The sequence below is a fragment of the Dromiciops gliroides genome, chromosome 3, assembly GCF_019393635.1.
Source record: "Dromiciops gliroides isolate mDroGli1 chromosome 3, mDroGli1.pri, whole genome shotgun sequence".
NCBI classification, from domain to species: Eukaryota; Metazoa; Chordata; class Mammalia; order Microbiotheria; family Microbiotheriidae; genus Dromiciops; species Dromiciops gliroides.
The window spans coordinates 619,516,885-619,542,230 of record NC_057863.1 but is presented as its reverse complement, the minus strand read 5'-3'; the positions used below and the strand labels follow the sequence as shown (position 1 = coordinate 619,542,230).

Sequence of the window (25,346 nt, the reverse complement as noted above, 5' to 3'; positions counted from 1 at the left end):
GTCTAGAATTACGCTATCCTTCAGCACCAGCACCAGGATAAGCAACAGAGACTTTGTAATCTTCCTCAAACTGATCTTCATATGGCTTGGTCTCAAGTACCCTCATCATTCTAGTCACCCTCCTCAACATACCCTTCAATTTAGCAATGACCCTTCTAAATTGTGACGTCCAGTATTCAATTCAGTACTTAGGGTGTGGTCTCACCAGGGCAGAAGACAATGAAATTATAATCCCACATGTTTCAGAAACCCAAGACTGTGTTGGAGTCTACCCCATTGTGCTATTGACTAATATTGAGATTGTGGTCAATTAACACCCCGCCCCCAGATCTTTTTCATACAAACTTATATCTAGCCAGGCTTCCTCCATCTTGCACTTTAGAAGCTGGCTTTTTGAACGCAAGCATAAGACTTTACCTGTATCTCTATTAAGTTCCATATTATTTGACTGAGCTCCTAATTCCATTCTCTAAAAAGCTTTTGGATTTCAGTCCTGTCAAATAAAATAACCATCTCTCCCAGCTTCTTGTCATCAGCAGATTCAATTTCTTCATCCAAATCACAGATTAAAATGTCGATGAGAACAGGTCCAAAGACACTGTCTGGGATAAACTTTCCTGCTTGTACTCTAGAAATCTGTTTGAGAGGCAGTTGCTTCCAGTTAAAAGCACGATTCCTAAAAGTTGTGTAGCTTATTTTTCCCATCATCAGGATACAAGCCAACAGGAAGAGGAAGAAAAATCTCTGTATAAGCAGGGAAAAAGAGGGGCAGCTAGGTGGCACAGTGGATAAAACACCAGCCCTGGATTCAGGAGTACCTGAGTTCAAATCCGGACTCAGACACTTGATACTTACTAGCTGTGTGACCCTGGGCAAGTCACTTAACCCCCATTGCCCCGCAAAAACAAAAACAAAAACAAAAACAAAAATAAGCAGGGAAAAAGAAACTGTCTTCTGTGCCTTGAAAAGTTAAAAGCTAATGGAATGCTGTGGAAAGAGCCCTGAATTTGGCATTCCAGAGGACCTGGGCTCAAGTCCTATTACTTCAGTCTCCTATTACCTGAGACATGTTAGGCAAGTCACTTCATTTCTTAGGGCCTCAGTTTCCCTAACTGTAAAGGGAAGAGTACTAGACTAGCTGGCCTCTGAGACCTTTCTAGCTCTGAATTTGGGATCCTGTGAATTCATAGCTTGTGGCAGTTCCCAGCCTCAAGGGAAGAATTGAACCTACTAATCCCAAGATCAATAGATTTTAAAATTGGAAGGTATCATCCAGATTTGGAAGCAAAGAATCAGGGTTGGAACCCTGTTTGTGACATTTACTGCCTTTGTGATATTGGGCCAGACAACTCCCTAGGCTTCAGTTTCCTCATCTCTAAAATGGAGATAATTACAGCGTCTGCCTCCCAGGGTTTGTGTGAGGCTCAGATGAGATAATAATTATAAGTGCTAAGGCACAGTGCCAGGCACATGGTAAGTGCTATCTAAATGTTTTTGTTGGTCAGTTTTGTTTCAGCTGTATCCATCTCTTTGTGACTCTATTTGAGGTTTTCTTCTTAGAGATACTGGAATGGTTTTCCATTGCCTTCTCCAGCTCATTTTATGGATGTGGAAACTGAGGCAAAGAGGGTTAAATGACGATGATGATGATGATGATGATGATGATGGTGATGGTGATGGTGATGGTGATGGTGATGATGATGATGATGGTGATGGTGGTCATGATGATGATGAAGAAGAAGAGGAGGAGAAGAGGAAAAGGAAGAGGAAGAGGAGGAGGAAGAAGAAGAAGAAAGAAGATGGAGGAAGAAGAAGAAGAAGAAGAAGAAGAAGAAGAAGAAGAAGAAGAAGAAGAAGAAGAAGAAGAAGGAAGAAGAAGAAACTTTTGTTCTTGAAATGAGGTAATGCATCAAGACTGGCTTTCTCTAGTCATGCCCAAGGTGACATGTTAAATGGGCTCAGACTGTAACATGCCTTTATGTTGTATGGAGTCAAACTGGAGGACACTCTTGAATGTGTGGAGTCAAATTCAAAGATGATTTTGTATTTGCATGGGTCAAGTCAACAAGCACTTATTAAGTGCTCACTAAGTGCCAGGCAAAAGACTAAGCAGTGAGGATACAAATACAAGCAGGAAGAAGGTCCCTGTCTTCAAGGAGCTTACATTCTAATGGAGCAAGACAAGATATAATAGGAAGTCGAAAGAGAGGAGACATGGAGTAATGAATGGTGTCAACCTGGAAGGGAATTTCATACTTATGGAATCAAACAGGAAAATGTTTTGTGTTGTCTGAAACCAGTCTGGAAGGTGATTTTGCATAATCTGGGATCAGACTGGAAGACAGAGGCACTTCCCTTCATTTCCCTGTTTTCCCATCTCTTTCAGCACATCAAAGACCTGGAGCAGCAAATGAAAGTCCTGGGGGAGCAGCTCCGAAAGAGTTCCAATGAGCAAAGCCTTATCTCCAAGATGCTGAAAGAAAAGAGCAAGGTATCTCCTTCCTCCCTTTGCCCCATAGAAGCCACACTGCCCCCCCTTCCCCCCCCCCCCCCCCGCCCATGCCCTTTGCCTAGCATGGAAAGGAGCTGGGGACACAGCCTCTATCACTGGCTCCAGCTCCATCACTGACTCCCCCAGCAGCTTCCTGGAAAAAAACCCTTATCTGTTAACTACACTGGGTCTCCCCGCCTGTCAGATGGAGCCCTGAAAGATGGCCCCTGACCTGACCTGGAGCCAAGTAAGGGTGGAAAAATCCAAGGCCAGGGGCTGGTTTGGAAAGAGGGGGCCCTTCTAGTCAGGAACTGTGATGGGCTTCAGTTGTTCCCCATGGACTGCCACCCTCTGGTTGTGATTTCATCTTAGCCTGGGACTGATTCCTTGTTTGGATCTGGGCCCCGCCATCGAGGGAAAACTCTTGTGTCCTACTTCCATCACCTGGATCTCTTAGAAATTAAGTCCCATAGTTTAGAATGGCGTGGTATGGTATAAGTAAGGTAGGGCATGGCATGGTAGGGTATGGTATGGTAGTCTAGTATATTTTGGTATAATATGATATTTGGGCAGCTAGGTGGCACAGGGAATAGAGTGCTGGGCCAGCTCCTCTTTGTGAGTTCAGATCTGGCCTTAGACACTTACTAGCTGCATGACCCTGGGCAAGTCACTTAACCCCATTTGCTTCAGTTTCCCCATCTGTAAAATGAGCTAGAGAAGGAAATAGCAAACTACTCTAGTATCTTTTCTTTTGTCAGGGTAATGAGGGTTAAGTGACTTGCCCAGGGTCACACAGCTAGTACACTAGTATCTTTGCCAAGAAAACCCAAATGGGGTCATGAAGAGTCAGACATGACGGAAACAACTGAACAACATAATAGGATATAGTATGATACTATATAATACAGTACAGTATAGTTGTGGGATGGGATAGTATGTTATAGTATGATTTAGTATAATAACATAAATTATAATTTATAATTATAATATATTAATAATATATAATTATACATATAATTATAAATTTCTAGCTGTAATATTCTGGGGAAATTTCTTGGAAATTTCTCTTAAGAATCTCCCCAAGCTAACTATGGCTTATCCAGCCTTCACATCTTCTTCACGTGGACAGAAAAATATCATCCCCTAGAGAACTTGGGGGTACCTCTGTTTAATCTCTAGGACCACCCCCCAGTTCTCACAAGTATATTCTATGTTTCCTTCTAAGCCTAACATTCTATGTTCTAAGGCCCTCCCAACTTTGACATTGTTTCCTCTAGTCCTGTTCAGTTCTCACCTTCTTGTTTTCTCAGATTCCTTCCAGCTCTAACCAAGTATGTTCTAAGGTCCTTCCCAGCTCTGACATCCTAACCTGTTTTTTTTTTTCTAGCTGTAATATTCTGGGTTAAACAAGCATGGAAAAGGGGGCTGCTAGGTGGCGCAGTGGATAGAGCACCGGCCCTGGATTCAGGAGGACCTGAGTTCAAATCCAGCCTCAGACACTTGACACTTACTAGCTGTGTGACCCTGGGCAAGTCATTTAACCCTCATTGCCCTGCCCAAAAAAAAAAAAGGCATGGAAAGAGAACTGACTATGGAGAGCTGGGTTCAATGCCCACCTCTGACACCAACTTACCTGTATGACCTTAGACATGTCCCTTCATTTCCTTAAGCCTCAGTTTCCATATCTGTAAAATGAGGGACTTGGCTTCTGAGATCCCTTTTTCAGCTCTCCATGATCTTTCTTTCCAGCTCTGACATTCTACATTCTAATGCTTCTACCAGTTCTAATGCTCTATGTTCTAAGTTCCCTTCCAGCACTAATGTTCAAGTCTATAATTCTGTAATTTCAAGGTACACCCCATCATTCTCCCCTTTCTGAGAGTCATAGAGGTTCAAGGAATTCACAAAGTCAGTTGCAAAGCTAGGTACAAAATTTTTAAAACAATTTTTTTTCTTGATCTCTAAAACAAGTGTGAGGTGTCATGTAAAAAATCATTTCATAGCAAGTGTTCCCTATCTAAGCTGAAAAACAACAACAACAACAACAAATTGTGATGTTTAAAATCTATATTGTGTGATTGCCTTAAATTAGAAGATTCAGCACCAGTCTTTGGGCATTAAACATTTATTAAAGCGTACAGATATTCAGAAGGAGTTCAGAAAGTTAAGAAAAAGCCTATCTAGCCTAGAGTTGTAGCCTGGTTGGGTTCTTCCTCAAGTCCTCCTCCACAAGCCTGCTTTAAATAGGAACTCTCCAGCAAGCTGTTTGTGGAAGCTTTTTTTTGGGGGGGGGGGAACAGGGCAATGAGGGTTAAGTGACTTGCCCAGGGTCACACAGCTAGTTAAGTGTCAAGTGTCAAGTGTCTGAGGCTGGATTTGAACTCAGGTCCTCCTGAATCCAAGGCCAGTGCTTTATCCACTGTGCCACCTAGCTGTCCCGTGGAAGCTTTTTATAGGTCTGGAACAGAGGCAGTCCTTACATACTGCTTCAAGCTGATTGGTTGGTGTCATCCAAATCCATTGGCTTTGAAGGTGTTCTCAAGTTGAGTTCACAGTCTAGCTTCTGAGAACAATACCTTCTTAAGAGATAGCCAGGTGTGATTACAATCCAGTTAACTTGAAGTAGGCTAATCAGCAGTCAATCACTCTCACTTGATTCAATCAGTCTAGATTAATCTCCAGGTGGGTCTCTGAGTATCTGCGAAATCCCATTATTTCATCACAAAATACAACTGGCTGGGAAGGTCACACTTTTTTCTGCCAGTCTTAATGCTCAATGAGACAAAACAGCATAGTATGCTCTCATATTAAGCACCTACTCTGTGCCAGATACTGTGCTAAGCATTAGGGATACAAAAAGAGACAAAAGACTATCCCTTCTCTCAAGGAGCTCACAATCTAATGGGAGAGACAACATGCAAACAACTATGTGCAAAACAAGATATATTGGGTATGTATCAGAGATGAACTCAGAAGGAAGGTCCTAGAATTAAAAGGAAAAGTTTCTTATGGAAGGTAAGACTTTAGCTGAGGCTTAAAGGAAACCAGGGGAGCTTGGAGAGAGAGGTAAGGAAGGATAGGAATCTAGCCTCAGCCAAAAAGACCTGGATTCAAGCCATACTTTTTTTTTTTTTTTTTTTTTAGTGAGGCAATTGGGGTTAAGTGACTTGCCCAGGGTCACACAGCTAGTAAGTGTTAAGTGTCTGAGGCCAGATTTGAACTCAGGTCCTCCTGAATCCAGGGCTGGTGCTTTATCCACTGCGCCACCTAGCTGCCCCCAAGCCGTACTTTTGATGTATACCAACTATGTGACCCTGGGCAAGTCACTTAACTTGTCAATTGTCAATGCCCCCCCCCTGCCCAATCTCTAAAACTATAAGTTGAAGGATGGTTGACTAAGTCAAAGAGTAATTGCTAATTTGCATTAGTAGAGGATGGTTCCTTATCAGGATTCCCCCACATGAGTGAAATCATAGTCATAGATCAAAATAAATGAATAAAATCCTCATAGGACTCAGAGGCTCAATAAATCTTGGTTGATTCGTGAATTAAAAAGATAATGAACCAAACACTAGCAGGGTAAAAGCCCGAGGAATAGCATAAGAGTAGGACTCTGGCCCCAGCTCTGCCACTGACTAGCGTGGGGCCGTGGACAACTTACTGAACCTCTCTGGGCCTCGGTTTCCCCACTTTTAAAGCAAGAGGGGTTAAACTGATTGACCCCTGTGTGTTGTGATGAAATGAGCGCTGGATTTGAAATCAGCCCACCTGCTCTTGGCAAGTAACTTCCTGTCATGGGTCCACTCTGTTTTCTTAGAATGAGAGGGTTGGACTAGCAAATGTCCACAGACTCTCCATCCCATGGCAGCCTTGTGGTTCCAAAGGTTCTGAGGTAGTGTGCTGTCCAGAAACAACCGCATGGGTCATAGTATGACCAGCAGAGGGCAGCATCACACGTTCCCATAAAACACCTTTAGCAAGAAGCATTCGGAACCATTTATTTCAGATTCATAATAAGGCCAGTCCAGTCGGAGCCTTCTTTGTGGCTCACAAGAAAGAAGATAACTGAAAAACATTTGAATGTTAAAGGCCTATTTTTGCCACCTGGATCACTTTAGAAGCCATATTTTCCTAGGGATCTAAGAGCATAGGACTTGGGTTGGGGGGTTGGGTTGGGTTGAGTGGGGTGGAGGAGAGGAGGAAGGAGACTGGGGTCCAAGTCCATCCTTCACCTTTTCAGACAAGCTGGGGTGACCTTAGCCAAATCACGTTACCCTTGTGGGTTTCAGTTGCCTCCCCTGTAAAATGGAATTAATGGTTGTGCACCACCTGCCCTGCGGTGCCTGCCCCTGGGAGAAAAGACCTTAAGCCATGATAGAAATAGGGGCTGGCAGAAACAATAGTTACTTGCACTGGTTTAATAAGTCATCCAGAATGAAGGCATAGTTAATGATTACCCCCAAAGAGGGAATGGTGGGAAGAGCAAGGGCAAGGTCCATTGCTTGGCCGTTTCTGAAAGGTGGCAAATAAGGAGAGGTTGGGCAAGTTGATAACATTCTCTGGGCCTCACTTTCTTCCTCCTTAAAATGAGAGGGAGTATTGGGCAGCTAGGTGGCGCCGTAGATAAAGCACCGGCCCTGGATTCAGGAGGACCTGAGTTCAAATCCAGCCTCAGACACTTGACAATTACTAGCTGTGTGACCTTGGGCAAGTCACAACCCCAATTGCCTAAACAAAAAAACAAAAAAAAAAAGAGAAAGGGAGTCAGACTCAGTGACCCCAGTGCAGTGAGATGGAAAGGGGCCTGGGTTTGGGATCAGAGCACCTGGATCCACAAGCCAACCTCTGGCACTTTCTGCCTGTGCTGACATCGGGCAAGTCAGTTCCTTCCTCTAGGTCTCAGTTTCCCTATATGTAAAATGGAATGTATGCATCCTCATCTGTGTATATTTACCCATGACCCGAGAACATGAGTATTAGGACATCCTTTCATCATTCCAGGCCGAAGAGAAACTGCAAGAAGATTCCAAGAAGAAATTAATGCAGCTTCAAGAGATGGGGTACAGGGAGCGCCTCATTAAAGACAATTTGGACAAAGCAGTGTGTCAGGTAGGGAGGTGCCAGGGTGCCAGGGATTCACCTGGCAGTCTAAAGTATTTACATTCTTCTGAATATAGATACACTGTAGAACATCTGGTGAAAAGCATGTCTGGGAGAAAGGACAGACCGAAATGAATCATAGATGAGTCATAGCTGAATCATGGGATGTCAGAACAAAGAAGCCCTCAGAACAGAGAATGTCAGACCTGGAGGCACCTTGGAACACAGGGCCTGTAGGCAACCAATGGAAGAGTATGGTATTGGGGATAAGAGCACCTGGGTTCAGATCTCTGCCCTGCCACTTACTACTTGTGTGGATCACCTAACTTCCCTCATCCTCAGTTTCCTCATCCATAAAATGAGGGGGTTGAATTGGATGACATCTGTTGGTGCTGGGAAGACCTTAGAACACAGGATGTCAGAGCTGGAATGGTCCTTAGAACACAGAATATCAGAGCAGGGAGGACCCTTTGAACAGGGAATGTCAGAGCTTGGAGGGCCCTTAGAACACAGGATGTCAGAGCTGGAATGGCCCTTAGAACACAGAATATCAGAGCAGGGAGGACCCTTTGAACAGGGAATGTCAGAGCTTGGAGGGCCCTTAGAACACAGGATGTCAGAGCTGGAATGGTCCTTAGAACACAGAATATCAGAGCAGGGAGGACCCTTTGAACAGGGAATGTCAGAGCTTGGAGGGCCCTTAGAACACAGGATGTCAGAACTAAAAGGACCTTTAGAGCAGAGATCTCAGAGTTAGAAAAAATCTTAGAACATAGAATGTTAGCTTGTAATGAATCTTAGAGATGATGTAGTCTACCCCCATTTCATTTTATTTATAACCCTTGACATAGGGTTTCTCTAAGACTTTGGGCTTATGCAGACTAGGTCCAGGCCTGATAACTAATTGAAAAGAGTAATTTTCTCTTTTGTTTTGTTACCCTCCATATGGAGTTACTATTGAAAATTTTCCAAATATAGCTCATGTCTAGGTTTCCACAAATGTGAATAAACAGGGTTCCCAAATCCTATTTAAGCACTCAGGGTAACAAATGCATATGGAGGGCAGCTAGGTGGTGCAGTGGATAAAACACCAGCCCTGAATTCAGGAGGACCTGAGTTCAGGTCCAGCCTCAGACATTTGACACTTATTAGCTTTGTGACCCTGGGCAAGTCACTTAACCCTCATTGCCCTGCAATTTAAAAAAATGCATATGGGTAGAGGACAATCTTTATTTCACCCCCCAGAGGAAAAAAATTGCAAAGGACACAGCCCATAAACAGGTACAAAAAATACACAAGGTGTTCACAAGTAGCCTATAAACTTCCCTCATAAGGGAAGAAAACTTGGAGTCACAATGAGTGCAAACCCTTTTGACATTCCAGTGATTATCTCTTCTTCCTTTAGAGTCCCCCCATGGTCCCTCTCAGACTTAAAGTGCTACTACATGATTTAGACTCTGCCCAGAAGACAAACACGCTTTGAGGCTGTTGAACAAGTAGCCTACGCCCCATCCCTTTCTAGTAAAAGCAGGCACAGTTTAGGCAAGCAGCAATTCCTTAGTTTCCGCCTTGTATTCAATGTCCTCAATGAGGTAGAAGGCTTTCATTTCAGAAGAGTCCCTACTAAGGCCTCAACTGCTAGGTGCTGAGGGCAGTAAATGACCTGATCCAAAAGAATCTCCAAGCCATATGAAATGTCTAGTCACTGGGGACACTAGCAGGAAGTCTCTGAGAGAAATACCAAATTATTGGGGTCAGCTAGGTGGTGCAGTGGATAAAGCACTGGCCCTGGATTCAGGAGGACCTGAGTTCAAATCCGGCCTCAGACACTTGACACTTACTAGCTGTGTGACCCTGGGCAAGTCACTTAACCCTCATTGCCCCGCAAAACAAACAAACAAACAAACAAACAAAAAGAAACCCCCAAATGCCAAATTATCTCAAATCTTCTGTGTCAGAACACTTTTGACTTGGAGGCAGAAACTAGAAGTTAAGTGGTTATGCCACTTAGTGTGAGGTTCCTCCTGGCTATGCCTTACTTCCTGACAGAAATAATCACAATCATAAGAACAACCAACATTTATATAGTGTGTAGTATGAACAAGGCACTGTGATAAGTACTTTACAATTATTATCTTATTTCTTCCTCGCAACAACCCTGGGAGGTAGGTGCTATTATTATCCCCATTTACAGATGAGAAAACTGAGGGAAACAGCAGTTAGGTGACTTGCCTAGGATCATACAGCTATTAAGTTACCTGAGGCTAGATTTGAACTTGGGTCTTCCTGACTCCAGATCTGGGACTCTATTCACCTAGCTGTCCCTGTATCTTGGGATGAGGGTCCAGAATGGAGGTAAGGAGGAGTTTAGCCAAACATAAAGGGACCTAATCAACAGTTTCTTCTTCCTCCATGACCAGGGTCTTAGAATTATAAGAGGTTCCGTTCTTAAGAAACCAGAGTAAGTAAAGGTCCCCAATGCCTTCTCTGACAAGCTTCTGAGTAGCCAGGGCTGCGGAGTGTGTGCTTGGATGGAGATTCTAAGCCCCTTGGTGATTTGGACAGAAGATGGCAGGCTTTGAAGGGGACTCAAGAACCATTTCTGATCCCAAACCTCAGCACACCTAAAGCACGGGAAGGAGCAGTGAGCGGCTTTGCTTCCAGGGTTCTAGAGGTCAAGAGCTGAGTGTCTGACCAGGGGCTGTCTCCTGAATGTACCTTACCCTCTACCATCTTGGATGATGCTTCAGAATGGTTCAGTCCCAAGGCACCTAAGCCCTAAACAAGGATCCCTGTGGACCACACACTGACTCAGAAAACCACACATCAGCCTTGTCTGTTTTATTTCATTTTATTGACTCTTTCCCAGTTAGATTTTAATCTGGTTTGAGAGGCGCTTGGGAGGCCATCTGTAGCCCATGGGTTATGTGTTTGATCCCCTGGTCTGTAATATATTCTAGTAGCAAGGTGGCTTTTGCTTCTGGGTCGGTCAAGGTAGTGTTTATTAAACACCAGCTATGTGCCAGACACTGTGTTATGCACTGGTTATATGAAGAAAGGCAAAAAAAAAAATAAAATACAAGGCTCTGCTCTCAAGAAGTTCATGATCCAGTGGGGGAAACAACAGGCAAAAAACGAATTACAAACAAGAGATGCACAGGGTAAATTGAGGATAGTCTCAAAGGACTGGGAAAGGCGTTTGGCAGAATGTGGGATTTTAGCTGAGGCGTGAAGGAGGCTAGGAGGTAGAGATGAGGAGGAAGAGGATTCCAGGCATGGGGGACAGCCAGGGAAGAGGCATGGAATCAGGAGGTGGAGTAGTTTTTGTAAAGAATGGCCAGTGTCACTGGACCACAGTGTATGTGGAAGGGAATGAGGTATAAAAACAAACTGGGGGGCAGCTAGATGGCACAGTGGATAAAGCACTGGCCCTGGATTCAGGAGGACCTGAATTCAAATCCAGCCTCAGACACTTGACACTTACTAGCTGTGTGACCCTGGGCAAGTCACTTAACCCTCATTGCCCTGCCTCCCCGCCCCCCCCCCAAAAAAAAACTGGAAAGGTTGGAAGGGGCCAAATTATGAGGGCTTTAAAGGACAGATAATTTTTTTTAATTTGAGCATGGTGGTAATAGAGAGCCTCTGAAGTTTGTTGAGTGAGAGTTATACGATCTGCCCTACATTTTTGTTGTTGTCCAGTCATTTCTAACTCTTTGTGACCCTATTTGGGGTTTTCTTGGCAGAGATACTGGAGTTATTTGACATTTCCTTCTCTCCAGCTCATTTGACAAATGGGGAAACAAATGGGGAGGCAAGCAGACTTAAGCGACTTGCTCAGGGTCACCCAGCTAGTAAATATCTTGAAACTGGATTTTAATTCAGGTATTCATGATTCCAGGCCTGCCCCTCTATCCACCTAACTGCCTTTAGGCTTACATTCAATAAGATCAGTTTTGAAAATGAAATGGACTGGGGGAAAGACTTGAGGTAGACAGTCCCACCTGCACCAAGGGATAGACAGGATCAGAGGAGAGAAGGGAGAGTATCTGAGAGATGCTGCAAAGGTGAAATCGACAGTCCTTGGCAACACATTGGTTGTGTTGATCTTTACCCAAACCTTTCTGACCATGCTTCCTTATCTTTAGCTCTTGGATTTCCTTATCTGAATATATCTTCTTACTATGCAGTTGTATTCTCTTTCCCCTCTCCACACTTCTATTTTTACCCGTCCTTGGGTGGACACAACTGAAATGACTCAACAACAACAAAAAATGTCCTTCCGGATAGACATTTGACTGTTGGGCTCCCCACACCCCCATCAAGCCTCAGTGCTATCCATGAAATCGAATTTGCCTCCTTGAGTTTTCAGCTTACATTGTTTGTTAGTCATATTTGGTGCATTTGTGGATGAATAAATATGTAAGTGTGTATGTACACACACACACACACACATATATACATGCATCTCACATATGTATATCTGAGATATAGATAGATATGGAGATATCCGAGTCTGTGAATTTTATTGCTGGCTCTTTTCTTAGATTTCCATTGCCTTTGCCTTACTCGGCCTCTCTCCTGTTATTCTTCTTCCCGTGTTCTAGCTAGCATCTCTGTAGCATCTTACTTGGCAAGCAACCTCCCTGTCTAAACCACCTTGTGTTACATTTATAAGACTCCAGGCATTAATTTTGACTCACCCATTTTAGGTGTGCCACAATACTAGCCAAGAGCCCATCAGTAATTGCTATTTATAACCGCAATACAAAATCCAAACCCTGTCTTCAGACGCCATTTTCTTAAGCAGCTGTTTGCTTCAGTTCAATAGCAGGTAAATCAAATGGGTAACTAGGAGGAGGAGAGGTACTGGGAGGAGAACAGCAGGTCCCCTGAAATGCTTCCCTCCCTATTGCTGGTCTGGGACAGGAATCAGGCCAAGGGATGCACATATCAGCGGTGAGTTGTTTTGCTCATTTTCTCTCATGGGTGAATCACTCCTGCCCTGCTGGGGGGGTTTTAAAGGTGTAAACAGCAGAAACCGGATGAATAGGACAACTGTCTTGAGCTTCGTGTTATAACTCCTGTCTTAATTTGGCAGGATATTTAAGCAAGACCTTTACTGAAGACTCTGCCATGTGGGTATGGCCGTAGTTCTCGCTAGAGACAAAATGTTGTAGGAAGAAACAGTACTACCCCTATTTGACATATGGGGAAACTGAGGGTCACTTAGCCAATGAGTGTCAGAACTGGGATCCAGCTTCAGGCCCCCTGATTTCAAGGCCAGTGCCCTTTCAGATAGTGCCTATCAAAAAAAAAAAAAAAAGGCAGCTAGATAGCACAGTGGTTAAAGCCCCAGCCCTGGAGTCAGGAGTACCTGAGTTCAAATTCGGCCTCAGACATTTGACACTTACTAGCTGTGTGACCCTGGACAAGTCACTTAACCCCCATTGCCTGCCAAAAAAAAACAAAAACAAAAACAGATGGTGCCTATCTAAGATGCCTTTCAACTTTAAATCGTGTGACTCCCCTCATACACACAACACACACACACAACACACACATACACACACACACAACTTCCACCCCATCCTAAACACTAAAGCAGCACAGGAGAATGCCTGACAACTTACCCAAATGAGCGGCACCAGGCCTCTATGCTTATTACCCATCTCATCACAGCTTATAGCCTCAGCTCTTAGTCGACAAGGGCATGGGCACCTCCAGTGGGTAATTGACTAGAAGTCCTATTCATGGCCCGTCTTAAAACATGTCTGGCAGTCACATGGGTCAATTAAGTCAGACAGAAGGGCCTCCCAGTCAATTAAGGCCAAGCTTTCTGGTTTTCTTCTGTGGTCCCCGCCCTCTCACAGGGGGCAGCCTAAGATGTTTATGAGGCCGCTGCCCCAGGCTCGTGCAAGGGGAGACAGCAGATTGTGGACAGCTGAATGTCTCCTGCCTGATGGTCACTCTTTCTGCTTCAGCTGGAACATTTCCGAAGTCAAATCATAGAAGCCATCTACGGTCGAGGGAAATTGCCCCAGGCCAGGATCGTCACCAATCAGCAGGTGAGTCCCGCTTTCCCACGACAGGTTCCTGTCAAGCACGAGTGACTCTGGTTCCCATCCTGAGAGCGTATGTCCCTGTTTGTGCGACTGGCACATCATTTTCTCCCTGTCGCTACAATGGAAAGATTTGTTTTGATTTTGTGGGATTTCTAATGGAAGGAAAGCCTGAATGTTCTCGCAACATTTCCATGAAATACTTATCCAATTTCTTTGAAACCGGGTGTCAATCACATGTGATTCACCTAAGTCATTTTCTCCCCAAGGAGACTCCTTGGTACGAGATTTTTTGAAGGGAAGGGGAGGAGAGAAGGAGGTCCCAGATCTATTATTTCATTAGAGGGGGAAACTTCCAATGTGAAAATGCCTTCCACTGATTCAGATGAGCATTTGAAACTTATAGCCTTTCCCTCCCCACCCCCATTTATTTGGCATTTTATTTTCCTCTAATTACATGTAAAAACAATTTTTAACATTTGTTTTTTTTTTATTTTGACTTCCAAATTCTCTCCCTACCTCCCCAACCACCTCATTGAGAAGGCAAGCAAGTTGAAATCGGTTATACATGTATAGTCATGCAAAACATATCTCCATATTAGTCATGTGAAACTTATAGTCTTAGATCAGGGTGTTTTTTTTAACCTTTTGTGTATAAGGACCCCTTGGACAGTCTAATGAAGCTGATGGACCCTTTCTCAGAATGCTTTCTATGCTTAATATAAAATATACAGGATTATGAAGGAAATCAATTAAATTGAAATATAAGCACAGGCCCTGGATGCAGGAGGACCAGAGTTCAAATCCGGCCTCAGACACTTGACATTTACTAGCTGTGTGACCCTGGGCAAGTCACTTAACCCTCATTGCCCCTCAAAAAAAAAAACACAAATTAAATTGAAATACAGTTAGCAAACTTTTTTAAAGTTCATGGACTCCAGGTTAAGAGCCCTTGTTTTAGAGAGTTACCTGCCCTGGAGGGGTTAGGTGACTTGTCTAGAGTCACACTGGTGTCATTGTATTTTGATATAGCACAGGTTTTCTTGACTCTGAGACCTTAAAAAGGCTATATCTCTTGATAGGAGATGCTTCAGCTAGACCTCTGGTCTCCTCACTTATTTCATCCTTGGGGTATTTGGTATGGCTCGTTGGCCTCAATTCCAGCTGTTAGTGTAACAGCAATTGTACAGTCCACTTTCTCGGTTCCATCTCTGTAGGTCCTAGTGGCATAACCTCCTTTCCTAGCAGTTTAGGCAAGTAAATTCCCCACACTCAGCCCCTGTGCAGAGGATTGGGCCACAGGGCAGAGACCCTATATTTCCCTATTCATGCATGGATCCCATTTGCTGCCTTCTAACACCCTGGCCACCCATCAGAGACTCAAATGAACCTCTTCCTAACTCTCCATGATAAGGCAAAGCCATTAGAGGTCAGGTGTACAGCACTGATCCATCAACCTAGAAACCTGGTGTTATTGCCGGCGCCTGGACGCCTCAGCCAGACGTGCTGGATTGGAATCTGAGCATCTGGCTTCTGACTCAGGCTTTTTCCACTCACTCCCTGTGTGACTTTGGGCAGGTCAGTCATCATCTCCAAGCCTCAGTTTCCTTCCCTACAAAAATGAAGTGACTGAACCAGTCGGTGAAATGGCATTTAAGCATGGCCTCCTAGGTGCCAGGCACTGATCTGGATTAGAGAACCTCACAGATCCCTCATGGCTCCAGATCCAGTGGGATCCTTTGAAATGCCATCTTGGGAATCACCTCCCAATCCCCAGCCCTGTTGTCTTCTTCATAGTTTTTGTTTGTTTTGTTTGTTTTTCAGGGCAATGAGAGTTAAGTGACTTGCCTGGGGTCACGCAGATAGTAAGTGTCAAGTGTCTGAGGCCAGATTTGAACTCAGGTCCTCCTAAATCCAGGGCTGGTGCTTTATCCACTGTGCCACTTAGCTGTCCCCTTGATGTTACTTAGTAAATGACCGCCCAACCCCACCCAACCCCTACCTTCTAGAATACTTCCTTGTCACAGAGAAAAACAGCTCATTCAAATTCTGGTTAAATACCTGAATACAGCTAGATGGCACAGTGCATCGGCGAGGGGGCACCAGAGTGCATAGAGCTCTGGGCCTGGAGTCCTCATCTTTGTGAGTTCAAATCTGACCTCAGATATTTCCTAGCTGTGTGACCTTGGGCAAGTCACTTAACAATGTTTGTCTCAGTTTCTCATCTCTAAAATGAGCTGGAGAAAGAAATGGCAAACCACTCCGGTTTCTTTGAAAAGAAAACCCCAAATAGGGTCATGAAGAATCAGACATGGCTAAAAAATGATTGAGCAACAACAATTAACAACCAGTGGTGGTTAGTGTCTCTCTCCTCTCATTGGAGAGGTGGTGGGCTATGTGTAGCATTTGCAGAATGTCGAATACATGGTCATTCCAATAGCCCACCACCTCTGCACTGAGAGGAAGGAGATAGTAATCATTATCAGACCTCTGGAAGCAAGGTTAGTTTTGACATTTAGTCTCAGTTCTGGTATGATTTCATGCTGCCTCCCTGATAATAACTCCTATCAGGATGGCAGATATTGATGAATCATATTGATATAGTGTTTTAAATCCACCCAGTAGCCTCCTCACATTAACTCCATGAAGTATGTAGTAGGAGAATTATTCCCATTTTCCAAATGAGGAAACTGAGGCTCAGAGAGACCATAGGATCCTAGATCCAGATCTGGAATGGATTGCCAAAACCATCAAGTCCAACCCCCTTATTTTACAGGGAAGGAAAAAGAAGCCCAAAGAAGGCTCATACAATCCTAGATTTAGAACTGGAAGGAAGGGGCAGCTAGGTGGCGCAGTGGATAGAGCACCGGCCCTGGAGTCAGGAGGACCTGAGTTCAAATCCGGCCTCAGACACTTAACACTTACTAGCTGTGTGACCCTGGGCAAGTCACTTAACCCCAATTGCCTCACTAAAAAAAAAAAAAAAAAAAAAAGAACTGGAAGGGAATGTGGAGGCCATCTCCTTCATTTTACATCAGAGGAAATGGAGGCCAATGAAAGTAAAGTGACTCATCCAAGGTAACTCAGGGAGTATCAGAGTCAGTGGTCAAACACCATCAAAGATTCAGAACAGGAAGGAACCTGCCCCACAACTTCACTGAAGAGCAAACTGAGGCCAAGTGAGACCATGTAAGTGACCCAAAGTCACACAGCTAGTAAACAACAGAGCCAGGATTTGAACCCGGGCCCTCCGAGTGCATATCTTTCCACTATAGACACTACCTTTCAACAGATAACTAACATTCAGTATCCCTTTAAGGTTTAGAAGACACTTTCATGGCTATATTCCTAAGAGGGAAAAGGTGCAAATGTTTTTTCATACTCATTTTACAAAGATAGAAACTGAGGTTTCAAAAGAGAAAGAGGCTTGCCCACGACTGCACAATTTCATTCATTAGAGTGAGAGCCCAGTCTATGGTTTTCCCAGTGATGAGTCATGAATCCACGCCAAGTTATGGGACCCAAGTTGCCCTTCCCCCAGCATTCCTCCGTTTCCCCACTGGCCCTCACGCCTCTGCCAGGGCTGCTCCAACCTGATCCCTTTTTTTTTTTTTTTTTTTGGTTGTTTGTTCTTCCCCTGGCCAGCTGGTAGAGACGATCTCCCATGTCATCGAGGACAACTTCAACCTGCAGCAGAAGAAAATCATCGCGAATAAGAACAACTGGTCCGTCAGCCCCAACAAGGAGGACCTCCTGGCCCAAATGGACAAGCTGAAGACCTTCTTGGAGGACTGTCAGGTCACTTGTTGTGCACTTTAGTAAATGCCAAGTTAGTTTAGTTTTTGCTCTTCTTGTTTTGAGAACCATCCTGCTCTAGAGTAAGAGGGATGTATGGGGCAGATTTGGACGGTTCTTGTATAGGCCTAGTGACCATAGGGCCATTGAAAATGTCAAAGATAGAAGGGACCTTAGAACTGAGAATGTCAGAGCTGGGAGGAAGCTTAGAACAGAGAATGTCAGGAAAGGGTAGGGAAAAGACATTTATATAGCACCTACTATGCGCCAGGCACTATGCTAAGTGCTTTTACAAATATTCTCTCATTTGATCCTTACAACAACCCTGCAAAGCAGGGGCTGTTATTATCCTTATATTATAGTTGAGGAAATTGAGACAAATAGAGAGGTCAAGTGACTTACCCAGGATCATACAGTTTGTACATGTCTGAGGCTAGATTTTAACTCAGTTCTTCCTGACTCCAGGTTTAGCATTCTATGCACTGTGCCAGCTCGATCAGAATTGAAATAATAATAATAATAAGGTAATAATAATAATAGCAACAAAAATAACTACTGAAATTTATACATCATTTTAAAGTTTGCAGAGGGCTTGGCATAGATCACATAAATCTCCCCAATACCTTCCCTTCACAGAAAAAGAAACAAGGCCAGAGAGGGAAAGTTATTTGCAAAGTTATATAGTAAGTTCAGAGCCAATCTTTATGCCCAAACCCTCTAACTCTCAATCCAAGTGTTTTTTTTGGGGGGGGGGAGGGGAGTTGTTGGGGTTTTTTGCAGAGCAATGAGGGTTAAGTGACTTGCCCAGGGTCACACAGCTAGTAAGTGTCAAGTGTCTGAGGCCGGATTTAAACTCAGGTTCTCCTGAATCCAGGGCCACTGTTTTATCTACTGCAACACCTAGCTGCTCCCTATCCAAGTGTTCTTAACACTATACCACATTATACGTGTTGGAGGCCAATTGCCCAAGGTCCAGCCTAACCTCACCCTACTAGATCAGCCTGTTCTCCCTCCCCAGAAGCTTCCATTTATGCTCCCTTCCCCCAAGGACCACCTTTGCCAAAGCTTGACATACTCCCTTGAGCTAACTACCCCTGCTAACTCAAACATTTTTTTTTCAGAGACAGTTAATGATTTATTAAGCAAAGTGGTAAGAGCAGAAAAGGATAAGACTCAGAATCAGGTTCACAGTCCTGTGATGACCAATGTGCCCTTAACTGGGCTTTTTTGTTTGTAAAGTGGTGGGGTTAGACCAAGTGACCTTGAGGGCTCCTTTAAACTCTAAAATCCTATTTCCCAGCTATTCAGGCATGGTTTGGCCTTGCATGGTCACCAAGCCCTAGGATGGCCTTGAGATTCTGCTGTTATCTGTATCTTCCCTCATCAGAGGGCCTTGTTAGGAAAGAGAAAATGAAGGTGCCTTCCCAAAATATCAAATTCCTGCATTAAATGGATTTGTCCATCCTGCAGATGGGCTGGTGCCACCTTGGCAGAATTTTGATATCTTACAGCAGTGGAAGGGTGACTTCTGTGAGCTCGCCCTGAAAGATTGAGTGTGTGACTATGAGACTTGGGTAAAGGCACACTTTCCTCCTGCCCTTGACTTTAAATTTCTGGCACATCTCCCCCAACAGGATGCCTAAGCAGCAAAAATTTGAGAACTTTCCAAATATGCCAGATTGGCATTGTACTATCAAATCAGGGAACCTAGCTGAACCTTCTGTCAAAAGGCACTTTGATGTGATAGCTAAGTAGACCACTGGATGGAGAGAAGGACTTAAGAGTTAGGATGACTTGAGTTCGAACGCTGTCTCTGGTGCCAACTAGCTTTGCAACCTTCGATGAGTTACTTTAATCTCTGTTAGACCTCAGTTTTCTTATCTGTAGGATGGGAATGGGGGAATGGGGACAGGTAGGGAGGAGAATAATAGTACCAACTCACAGGGTTATTGTGAGGATTAAATGAGGTTTTATACACACACACACACACATATATGTTGTCTCCAAAAGACCTTAGTGCAACTTTAAGTTAATAAATCTATTAAAGGTTAAAGGAAAAAACTTTTCAAAGCCTAAAGTACTATATTTGTTAGTGCTGCTGCTGCTGCTGCTGCTGCTCTCAGTAATGTACAAAAATGATCAGATTCGATCCTAGTTTCTGAACCAAATCATAGAATGGAAATTGATTTTGGAAATCCGGACCTTCCTTTAACCTCCCTGCACCTGTTCCCTGATCTGTAAAATGAGACAGAGAGACTGGATATCCTCTGAGGCCCCTTTCATCTATCTCTTGAGTATGATCCCAGAAGCCTTTCATATGCTTGGTGCTCCAGGCAGCCTGGTCCCTTCTGCATGAGCCAAGCGTTCCTTCATTCTTTTGGGGGGGGGGCAGGGCAATGAGGGTTAAGTGACTTGCCCAGGGTCACACAGCTAGTGTCAAGTGTCTAAGGTTGGATTTTGAACTCAGGTCCTCCTGAATCCAGGGCCAGTACTTTATCTACTGCGCCACCTAGCTGCCCCCATTTTCATACTTTTACCTTTGCCCAGGTTATTTCCTATGCCCAGGGTGCTCTCCCTCTCTCCCCCTAATATCCTTATTACTATAATTATTGATATCATCATTATCATTATTATTGAACATATATTATACAGTGTTATTATATAATTTGTTATATTAGAGCATATATACTCATATAGCATGTAATGATATGTGACATGGATTATTATATGTTCTATAGTAGTCAATATGTTATAATACATTAATTCTATATTATATTAATAATAAATTAAAATTAATAATATTAATGTGTTAATATTATTATCATATATTAATAATAATGGCCAAAATGTCTACAATGCTCCAAAGTTTGCAAAGCACTTTGTATACATTATCTGCCTTCAGCTTCATGAGGAGGGCTATAGGTGTCATTGTCCCCATTTTGCTGAGTGTAGAGTCTGAGGCTTAGGAAGCTGAAGTGATTTGCCTGTGGTCACACAACTAATAAGTATCTGAGGTGAGGTTTGAACTCAGGGAGTCCTATCTCCACATTGAATGCACTGTGCCATACTTCCTCCTCAAAAGGCTTTTATTAGTATACACGGCACCTAGGTATGTCCCTAGGGGATGGGGTAGGTGGGTAGATGGGTGATGGGTAGAGCCTGAAACTGATTTCGTGGGCATAGGGAACTATGAGGGTGAGAGAGACAGAAGCGCTCTGCTCTTGGAGGTTGGCATCTTATGGCTTAAGAGGTTGCCTAGGGGGCAGCTAGGTGGCACAGTGGATAAAGCACTGGCCCTGGATTCAGGAGGACCTGAGTTCAAATCCAGCCTCAGACACTTGACACTTACTAGCTGTGTGACCCTGGGCAAGTCACTTAACCCCAATTGCCTCACTAAAAAAAAAAAAAAGTGAATGTTAAGAAATGGGTTTTTGCATGAGTAAGACGTGGCCTAATGTGCCCATTTTATCTGTCCCAATTGCAGTGTGGGGAAAGGAAAGGCACAGAGAAATCTAATAGAGCTGGACCCAAAGATCGCCCTCCCCACCCCACCCCCACCCCAGACTGCTTATTTGCCACATTAGAGATGGAGAGGAAGGGAGAGCACAGTGGAGACATCCATTCTCCAGAACTCTCTGGGGGCCCTTTGACTCCTGTCCCCTCCGTAACTTCTGCTGTCCCTCGTCGTCGTCTCATCTTTTCCAGACTTGCTTGAGATTGTCTTGCTGCAGCAATGACTTGAGAAAGCGGCTCCTTGACCTTCAGAACCTCCCCGTGGATGCCTCTGTGGCGTGGCTGCACAAAGCCATCGTGGAGATCCTGCAGATGGTGGCGTGCTGGGTGGAGAAGTTCGAGCAGCTCCTGATGGACGTGGGCATCGAGCTGTCCCTCTCTGACAAAGGTCCCTGGGCCTGTTGGTTCTTCTTCTCTGTCTTTATTTTATCCCACTGGTTCTTTTTCTCTTTTTTTTCTTTTTTTTTCAGGGCAATGGGGGTTAAGTGACTTGCCCAGGGTCACACAGCTAGTAAGTGTCAAGTGTCTGAGGCCGGATTTGAACTCAGGTCCTCCTGAATCCAGGGCCAGTGCTTTATCCACTGTGCCACCTAGCTGCCCCCTATCCCACTGGTTCTAATCATGAAGAGTCACTGATGTGAACCTCTCAATTACCAAGGATCGATGAGGTCCCTCCTAGGTGCCAGGCACTGGCCCTACAGAGACAAAAATAAAACCACCCCCGGGTCAACAGGACCTGGATTTGATCGTACAATCATAGATCTAGAACTGGAAGATAGCTTGGAAGCCATCAGGGCTGGTTCCCTCATTTTTATCAAGTATTTATTTCCCCCTTTCTATCATCCCTTCTCCACACCAAAAAAAGAAAGAAAAAAAAAAAACAAATCAAGCAAAAAAAAAAACAAAACCCTTATTGGCCGTGTCCAAAAATGTCTCTCATTCTGCATGTTTACTCCATCATCTCCAGGTCTGACATTCTATGTTCTAAGGTTCCTTCTAACTTCAATGTCCTATGTTCTGTGTTTTATGGTTTCTTCTAGCTTTCAAGTCATATGTTCAAAGGGCCCTTCCAGCTTTGACATTTTCAATTCTTATTGTATATTCTAAGAGCCCTTCTGGTTTTGACATTCTGTGTTCTAAAGATTTTTCTAGTTCTAATATTCTATCTTCTAAGATATATTCTAGTTAAAACATTCTGTGTCCTAAGGCCTCTCCCAGCTCTGACATTTTGTGTTCTAAGGCCCTCCCAGCTCTGACATCCTGTGTTCTAAGGCCCCTCCCAGCTCTGACATTCTATGTTCTAAGGGCCCTCCCAGCTCTGACATTCTGTGTTCTAAGGGCCCTCCCAGCTCTGACATCCTGTGTTCTAAGGGCCCTCCCAGCTCTGACATTATATGGTCTAAGGCCCTTCTCTCCTCGGATCCCCTCTGTCCCTCTCTGTTGTAACAGCCTCTGACTCTAGGATACTAATTCCAAATCCAGAACAATGGAATATTCTTGATTTGTGGTCTGTGCCTCAAGTCTTCATATTAGGTGCCTTCTGGTTGGCAGAGAAGTCCCTGTTTCCTCATTATCTCTTCAGAGCCTCACAACAGCCTTACAAGGCAGGTACTAATGGCATCATTATATCCATTTTACAGAGGAAGAAACTGAGGTTAAGAAACATCTTGCCCGTGGTCAGACAACTAGGAAGTGTCAAAGGTGGGATTCGAACCCAGATCCCTGTGGCCTCTGAGGCCGGCATCCTTTCCTCCATCCTGTACTACCTCTATTGGGCCAGAGAGAATTTCGTTCATGAATTCTGCTAGAAAAGGTCCAGGCCATGAGGGTTTTCTTGCTTAGTATAGCTGTAATGGCAGGCAGGTCCTGGTGTCAAGAAGAGGGAGGCTTGACATTTACTTGCTGATGCTAGATACAGCCTGAGGTTTTTTATTGATAAACAAAGAAATGTTTTTATCGTTTCAATTTCTTTCCTTCCATAACTAACTCATTTGGCCACTGTCCTCTAACACATTGTTACGTAGACACACTTTCCTAGCATCCAGCACCATCTGCTGCCTCTTCAAGGGAGAGGCCCTTCTGTGGGATGGCAGAGTGCCCCTTCAGACATGCCAAGCCCCCTTCCTCTATTAAACTTCCTCCATGGCCCCACAGACCAATCTCCAGTCCTGGACCCTCCCTATCGTCCACATTCTCTCTTTCCACTCCTAGGCTCAAGTGTGGCCGAAGGCACAGTGGATGGCGTCCTAGATCTGGAGTCATTCAAATCTTTCCCATTCATACTCTTTCTTACTACATGACCTTAGGCAAGTCACTTAACCTCTCTGGGCCTCAGTTTCCTCATCTGTAAAATGAAGGTGTTAGATTAGATGCCCTCTGAGGTGCCTTCCAGCTTTAAATCTGTGATCTATATAAGGCCAGAAGAGGGCTGATGTGGCCCCTGGCAAGTCATACTAACCTCAGCTGCCCCTCTCTGCCACTTAGCAATGGGGCTAGATCCACTGGGACCTTCCCTGACAACTTCGGGCTGTGCTTAGATCTCTTCTCTCTGAACCAGGATTATTTTCGTTCTTTTTAAAAAATGTTATTTATCCATTCATCTCTTTATTTGTTTATCTATTTTTAGCATTCTTGTTTAATTTTGAGTTCCAAATTCTCTCCCTTCCTCTAGTCTCACTCCCACCCATTGCTTCATTTATTTTCAATGTTCATTCATCTTAAAGGCAGCATGGGGTAGTGGATAGAGGAAGGAAGATCCAGGTTCAGGTCTGCCCTCTGATGCCTCCCGACTGTTTGATCCTGAGACAATCACTTAATCCTTCAGTGCAGGGGGCATCTGAGGCAGTATTCTCAAGGAGAAGTGGCAGAACAAGTGTTGATCTGCTTTACCAAAAAGAGGTTTTGGCACTGGGAGTTCCCAGTGATGACAAAGCCACAGGTTGGTCCCAATCCCACCCCCCACCCCACCCCCCCAAAAAAATTATTCATCCCATAATTAAGGTAGTGTGAGACACCCTCCTCTCCCCATTAGAGACTAGGGAGATGAGATGTGAAGGCACTCCAAGTTAAATAAGAGCATGAGGTGAACAATAATACAAGGACTATCACAAGTCAGTCTACAGCACTGACTTCTATTGGGTCCTCATTATTACTTGGCAATGGTGCAGTGGAAAGGATACAGCAGCCTTGAAGTCAGAGACTTGGGTTATAATATTGTGGGCTTTTTCTCCTCCTCCTCCTCCTCTACCACCAGTCAAGTCAATCACTTATTAAGTGCCTGGGGTACATGGGATGCTGAGGGAGAACTAACACCTCTGATTTGAGGACTTGCTAAGCCTTTTTCAAGGCTGCTTATCCACCTATCACCCAACTTTCACCTGTGACTCCAAGAAGCTATAGCATGCACAATGGCCATACCCTAGTAAAACCATCTTGGCTGATAAGATAAATCAGAGTAGCTAACTGGCCTCAAACCCAATCGTATGAAAACTTCCCCTGGCAAATGGGCGAATGAATACATTTTGTTCCAATGGCCAGGAAGGTGGTGTGCTTAGAATTTGGTCAGGCATTGAAGACCCCAGGGTTATCCACTGCAACCTGGGCCAATGCCAGTCATCTTGACTTTTGTCCTGCCACTGGACTTCGATGACTCTAGAAGAGAGAGGGAGGCTGACAACTGTGCGACTCTGCCTCTCTTAAGTCCAATTCATGCGCGAGTCATCACCTGCCGTGATGTCATTGGTTCGAGGACCAACAACAACGAAGTGCCTTCTGTGTGCCAGGAACTGGAGATACAAAAGGAGGCAAAAGACAGTTCTACTCTCAAGGAGTTCACAATCTAAATGTTCCATAATGAGCACAGTGCTTGATAAATGCTTTTCTATTGCTCATTGTTTTGCCTAACTATTCAATACACATCAAATTTACCAAAAGACCTAAATTTCAAAATGATTTCTAATATGTAGAGAGGTGCTCAGTGCTTGTATCAACTCTTTTTTGTTCATCCTTTTTTAAAATTATTTTTTCTTGTTAAAAAGTAGTTTTGTCCCTCCCAATTACCCCTTTTCTACTGAACAAAAGAAGAAAAAAACACTTGCAATGAATATACATTGTCAAGCAAAACAAATTCCAATCTTGGCTACTTCCAAAAATAGAGGTCTCATTCTATATCCTGAATCTATCACCTCTCTGTCAGGAGGTGATCCCCTGTAATCATAGTTGAGCATTCTTGGATATTTCAAAGCTGTTTGCCTTGACAATATTATTGTCATTGCATACATTGTCCTGCTTACTTCACTCTGCATCAGTTTGTACAATTCTTCCCAAGTTTCTCTGAAGCCTTCCCTTTCATCATTTCTCCAAGTGCAATTCATTACAGTCATATACCA

The 25,346-nt window shown here is 44.1% G+C and overlaps 1 protein-coding gene across 1 annotated transcript in view; it reads left to right on the top strand.

Moving 5' to 3' along the window:
• Positions 1–25,346, top strand: part of FHAD1 (forkhead associated phosphopeptide binding domain 1) — a 185,129-nt gene that overhangs the window by 78,421 nt on the left and 81,362 nt on the right. The window contains exons 9-13 of the mRNA XM_043996552.1: positions 2,387–2,491; positions 7,493–7,600; positions 13,573–13,656; positions 17,296–17,448; positions 21,151–21,346. Coding sequence (XP_043852487.1) covers positions 2,387–2,491; positions 7,493–7,600; positions 13,573–13,656; positions 17,296–17,448; positions 21,151–21,346 — 646 coding nt within the window. The remainder of the gene's footprint in view (positions 1–2,386; positions 2,492–7,492; positions 7,601–13,572; positions 13,657–17,295; positions 17,449–21,150; positions 21,347–25,346) is intronic.